This window comes from Eucyclogobius newberryi, unplaced genomic scaffold (genome assembly GCF_026437365.1).
Source record: "Eucyclogobius newberryi isolate DKJ021-1_F unplaced genomic scaffold, fEucNew1.0.hap1 SCAF_10, whole genome shotgun sequence".
Taxonomy (NCBI): Eukaryota; Metazoa; Chordata; class Actinopteri; order Gobiiformes; family Gobiidae; genus Eucyclogobius; species Eucyclogobius newberryi.
This window is the reverse complement of record NW_027315724.1, coordinates 30,128,133-30,133,516: the sequence shown is the minus strand read 5'-3', so window position 1 is coordinate 30,133,516 and position 5,384 is coordinate 30,128,133. Positions and strand designations below refer to the sequence as shown.

Genomic DNA, 5,384 nt, shown 5'->3' with positions numbered 1-5,384 from the left:
TGTCCACATTGCGCACTCAAAATACAGACTTTATTGACACGTTTGGCGCCTGCACGTTTACTTTTACATTTAGAGTAGATTATTGTGTGTCATTTGGTTGAGTTAAATGTTGTGTCAGTGCGTGGGGATGTTGTTTGGACATTTTTTCCTCAGTCAGAAACTTTCTAGCGTTGTTTAATTGGTGTTTTTGACTGTTGTTCTGTGCGTAATGAACGAAAGTGAGCTGTATGCATCGGTTTGTGTGCGTGTGGATGTGTGGAAAGCAGGTTGGAGACGCGGCAGGCTGTGGAAACGGGAGAGTCCCCAGGTTCATGACGTAACGAGCGCTTGAACCCTGTAAACCGCGGACTAATCCCGTCTGTGGTGATCCGGCCCGGCATTAGGAGTTGGAGAAGTAGCGGATTTAAAAACTTTGCGCTTCAAGTCTGTGTTCGCCGAAATAACACTTGCCGAGGACTCCCTGGCTTCCTAAAGCGAAAATGGCATTTTAATTTGTGAGTGTCTAACCGCTCGACTCAAGGACCCGCGTGCTTTGCCTCTGCAACGCACTTTGACAACTCTCACAACTATGGGGTAAGTGCGTCTGTTTAGGAGCGGCAGGAAAGTTCTGGAAATTATTAACCGTGTGTTATTTATTTTGGATTAAGTCGTGGGTTCATATATACTCTTTATTCAATGTATAGTTTTAATTGTTTTCTGTTTGCTCACTTATTTTAGGTGTTTTTTTGTTTTGTTTTTTAACCCTGTTCTATGTATGAAAATGTGTTAATAATAAATGTGTGTAACTAATGTTGATTGAACAGCCTTTATGTATTAAGTTATTATTACTATTAGTTATATTTAATACAGTTTATTTTATTTCAGTGTTATTATTTTATAATAATTATGCCATTTGGGAATATTCACATGTTCCAAAACTTTATATATTTTGGCATTTCTTCAAAATCCAATTTTTATAACTTAAAATTGTGTTAAAATAATTTGTTTTGAGAATTTTTAAACATTTACAAAAATTCAAAAATTTTTTAATGGCATTTCCTCCCCAAATTTTTTTAAAATAATTTTTCAAATTTTCTTTTTTTTTCAGGTCTTCAGGTGTTTCCGAAACTCATTCGGCGTCGACGCACTGCACAATTTGTGCTTTTGAACAATTCGATCGAAGCAGACGGCATAATGGCGGCATTGATCCTTCGCAAAATTCCTCCCATTTCCACGGGCGAGCGCGGCGCTCCCCTTCTCCAACGGGCTAACCCGAGCCAATCACGGGCCGGGGTGGGGGCGGAGCCAGCGGAGCGGCAGCACTTAATTGGTGAGTTTTGGCGAGTTCGTTTTTTATTTTTCCACAACCTGAGGTCGGAGCCGCAGTGCAGCACGGGGCTAATGTCGTACAGTGAGTACAGCTAAGTGGATATTTATCGAATGCAGACGATGCTGTTCAATCATTTTCAGATGATCGGTTAGTTGTTCACTTGGATTATTTGGCGTTGTTGCTTGGTTTTTATTTCCATTTTCGACATTTACAACCTCATATTGTGATTTAGGATTGGTTTACATATTTTATATTGAAATTTTTCAAATTCATTTTTTTTTTTTTCCGGAAATCTGGCTTGGCTGATTTTGTGCTGTTTATCTTTCCTTTTCAGGTGATGGTCACTCAGATTGGATGACGGAAAAAGTTGATTTGTCTTCGTTTGTGTCGACGACCGAGTCTTCTCCGAGCTCCTCTCTTCCTCCATCTCCGTTAGAACACGATGTCAAGGTGCCCTCAGACCTGGAGGTCATGACCTCACTGCTGCAGGAAGAGCTGGCTCAGCTGGAGGACTACTTCCGCTCCGAGTCCACAGCCACAGCCAACAAGTTGGACAAATCCTCAAAATGTGACAAGGGTGCTTCAGCCATGGGCTCCCAATCTTATTATCAGTTACCTTATGGCTCATATGGGACCAGCCAATCAGAACCCAACCCTGTAGTTGTTACCTTGGCAACAGGGGAACTGGACCTGGCCGGCTTTTGCGGCAGTCCCATCAGCAGAACCAAAATTGCCCGACCCGCTCCATACAACTACCACCATCGCTACCACCACAACAACGGGCGGCGGATCCTCAGTGAGACTGTGAAAGTGGACGAAGTGGGACTGGACTCGTGGGGCTCAAGGGGAAGTTACTCAGGAAGCACGGAGCTGTCCGTGAACCACTACTCCACGCTCAAGACGGTCAGTAAGAACAGCTTCGGCAGCGTAAAGAAGGTTAGAGAATGTGCTTTATCTCTGAAGGAGGAGGAGAGCTACTGCTTCTCCGAGGGAATGTTTTGCAGCGAGGAGATCGCAAGAGGATTTTTTGGTGGGTCGTACGACAGCCACCACAAACGAGAAGGACAGTTGATGCACAATTTGAAGGTTAATGTAAGTTACGATAGCACAGGCTTGGAGGTCTTGCATTGCAGCAAAGATGGAGGACATTCTGGAGGTATTCCCCAAGAGACAATGATGCCCAGTGACAGCTACTTCCAGCAGTCCATGGGCAGCACTGAGCCTTACCATAGCTTTATAGGCGACCTGGACGCGCCCACACAAGCACAAGCTGTCGAGCCCCAACACGGCCACTACCTCTACCCAGAATGCCTTGCAGACGAAAGCTATGAATGTCTGTCCAGAGTGGAGAGCGAGGGGCCACTGCTTGGGGCCCCAATCCATCGCCCCACCCAGAGGCTAAAGGACGAGCCCTGCCACCTCAAACCACCTCTGGGCATGGGCGGCTCCGGGATGGAGGGCGGCGGTGGGGAGAGGAAGCAAAAGAAGAGAGACCAGAACAAAACGGCTGCTCACAGGTACCTTCTTTTAACATGTACTGTCAAAAGTTTGTTCAAATATGGTGCCATACTCCCAAAAGTGCATTCCACTGAGGTCGTATTTGTGTTTAAATGTTGAGCGGAGTGCAGTGCCTGGAAAGCCCCTCACAGCTGGCCAAAATCTGCCCCACCTTAGCATTTATACAAGTCTTGTCAGTTTTTGTTTCCTGTGTTCGTATGTGTTAAAGATGTGAAATGCGTCATAAAGAGTGAGGTCATGGAACATAGAAAGGTTAGAAATGTTGAAGTCATTGAGATGTATTTGTGTCACGTCAGGAGAATACTGATCATTGTGTGTCGTCATCTCAAGGGTTACGCTCTCTCAATTAACAAAATGCAAGGCAGCAGAACTGAACTGTGATTGCTGTTGTTGCAGGTACAGGCTGCGAAAGAGGGCGGAGCTAGACTGTCTGGAGGAGGAGCTTCATGGACTTGAAGGGCAGAACCGCGAGCTGCGTGACAAGGCAGAGTCAGTGGAGCGAGAGATCCAGTACGTCAAAGATTTACTCATCGAAGTGTACAAGGCTCGCAGTCAGCGACTCAAGCAGGACGGCTCTGTCTAACTCCATCAGTCCAGAAGAGGGGAAAATCTACCAACTGGTCTCACACACAAATGAAGTGGTAGTTGCATGATTTTGGTAGTTCTTTTCAAAATAAAACAAACAAAAGAGGAGGACCAAAACATCGATTTCCTACAAAAACTGAGAAGTTTGAAAAGGGATGATGAACAATTTACAAGCCCAAGTGAAGTGGCTTGAAAGGAAGAAGCTGAACTTGTCCGCGACCACTGTGATCCGAACTGCACTCACAGCCTTGTGAAAGACTGACGCTTGAGATGATCGTTTACACAACGCTCTTTGAAATAGTAGTAGTGATTGAATTTGCTTGTGTTTTTTGTGACACACATGGGCAGCATCAAATCAAATCCATATTAAATATATATTTTATTTTCTATTTTATTTTTGCTTAACACTGATGTTAAATGTTCCTTTATGATTTGCATAGAACAATCCATTGAATAAAGGGATTGCTTGAAAAGTGGGCGACAAGAGTGGGCTCTTCAAATATTCATTGTCAAAGACATTTTGAAATTTGTATTGCTAAAATGTATTTAAACTTCTTTAGCCCAATGCAATGCATGCTTGATTTTGGAAAAGCATGTGTGAGTGTTATTTGAAGGCAATATTTTGTTAAATGCATGGCTTCAAAATCCACTGATTTCTCCCTTCTCATCGGCTGAGGACACTGTCCCGTGCATCCCGCCAGTGAGACCCATGCTCAGGTTCAGTTTTGCTCTTTACAAACATCCACTGGCGGCTTTCGTTTCCTCTCCTTTCCCCCCCTTCCTCTCCCTTTCTCTCCCTTTCTGTTCGGCTGTATTTGCGAACAAACAATCACCTATTGACGGAACAATAAACCGTTGTTGAGTATGACTTTTGGGACTTTTCAATTATTTTTAATTTGTTGGAATTTCAAGTTATTTTCATAGTTGATGTTGATATCAGGAGATTTTCATCATCAGGTAAATTACAGCCAAATAAACCACTGTCATTAATATCTGCCGTCTTGGAACTCTTTTTCACTGCATGTTTTTATTCATTCAAATGCTTTGCTCTCATGATTACATAAATTAAGACATACCCACAAAGTCTAAACCAATTCAGTCCAGCCCTTATTTTGGGCTGCATTGCAGTCTCAAACGTCCAAGTGCTTTCACCATATCCACCACTAGGCGGAAGCACATGAAGGGGAAATTATGATTGACAGTTGTGCTCCAAAACAACCACACTGGTGTCAGATTCAAGCACTGTAGTATGATTGGAGTGAGAACTCTGAAGAAAACACAAATCGTTCTTTGTTTATTCGGGCACTTTGGGTGATTTGTGTGCGCCTGATAGATCCCCAGGGTGCAGCCGAGCGGTATCAAGCTCCAACAACAATCAACACAAACACGGGCTGGTTGCCTATCTCAACCACCAGCCTGCTCTGGGCGTGTGTTCGACTGTGTGAAATCTCTTGGTATCTCTCCTAGCAGTCTTAAGGCCTTTCAAGCGCATGAGGCAATATCACACAATCCTTGCAGAGGGAGGAGATAGATGCAAGCGAAATATCAGAATAAAATAGTACGAGGTTGACAGAAAAGGCCATTGCAAGAATTGATTTGTTCTTACTTCTGTTTACTGTTTGCTTGATTCAGCACTGTAATAACTCACTGCCATCACAGGCTTCAGTGTAACCTGTTACTAAGTGTACAATAAATCATTTTATTCAATTAAATATCTCTGTATTTGAGTGTTAATTATTTCACATGGTATGGATTTTTATTAGATTGTGTTATTTCTTCAGAGAATATATATATATATGTAGAGCTGAAACAATTGTCTATCAATTCAACAATCCACAAATCTTATTTCTGAGGCACACACTTCAAAACACGCCTGTGCCAATGTCTCTTCTTCACAACCCAGACAAAGAAACTATTCTTCTATCATATTTATGACTCTAAATCTCCAGGTAACAACACAAACAGCAAACTG

The 5,384-nt window shown here is 43.0% G+C and overlaps 1 protein-coding gene across 3 annotated transcripts; it reads left to right on the top strand.

Moving 5' to 3' along the window:
• The first annotated feature begins 307 nt into the window (after nucleotides 1-307).
• atf5b (activating transcription factor 5b) lies at nucleotides 308-5,124 on the top strand. Of its 3 annotated transcripts, none has more exons than XM_072454312.1 (4): nucleotides 308-573; nucleotides 1,088-1,390; nucleotides 1,644-2,830; nucleotides 3,228-5,124. In XM_072454312.1, exons 2-4 carry the CDS (start codon nucleotides 1,174-1,176, stop codon nucleotides 3,408-3,410), a joined length of 1,587 nt encoding a protein of 528 aa, XP_072310413.1. In that variant the 5' UTR covers nucleotides 308-573; nucleotides 1,088-1,173; the 3' UTR covers nucleotides 3,411-5,124. The 3 variants fall into 3 exon arrangements, with proteins under 3 accessions (XP_072310413.1, XP_072310422.1, XP_072310431.1); XM_072454321.1 differs by having other exon boundaries at nucleotides 311-573; nucleotides 1,088-1,309; XM_072454330.1 differs by lacking the exon at nucleotides 308-573 and having other exon boundaries at nucleotides 1,329-1,456.
• The last annotated feature ends 260 nt before the right edge of the window (nucleotides 5,125-5,384 follow it).

What these genes read in the sequence shown, in the direction of transcription:
- atf5b (XM_072454312.1), top strand. Translation starts at nt 1,174, where the DNA reads ATGGCGGCATTGATCCTTCGCAAAATTCCTCCCATTTCCACGGGCGAG. An exon ending in CACGGGGCTAATGTCGTACA is followed by an intron (nt 1,391 to 1,643) that starts GTGAGTACAGCT and finishes TTTCCTTTTCAG; the next exon opens with GTGATGGTCACTCAGATTGG. An exon ending in AAACGGCTGCTCACAGGTAC is followed by an intron (nt 2,831 to 3,227) that starts CTTCTTTTAACA and finishes TGTTGCAGGTAC; the next exon opens with AGGCTGCGAAAGAGGGCGGA.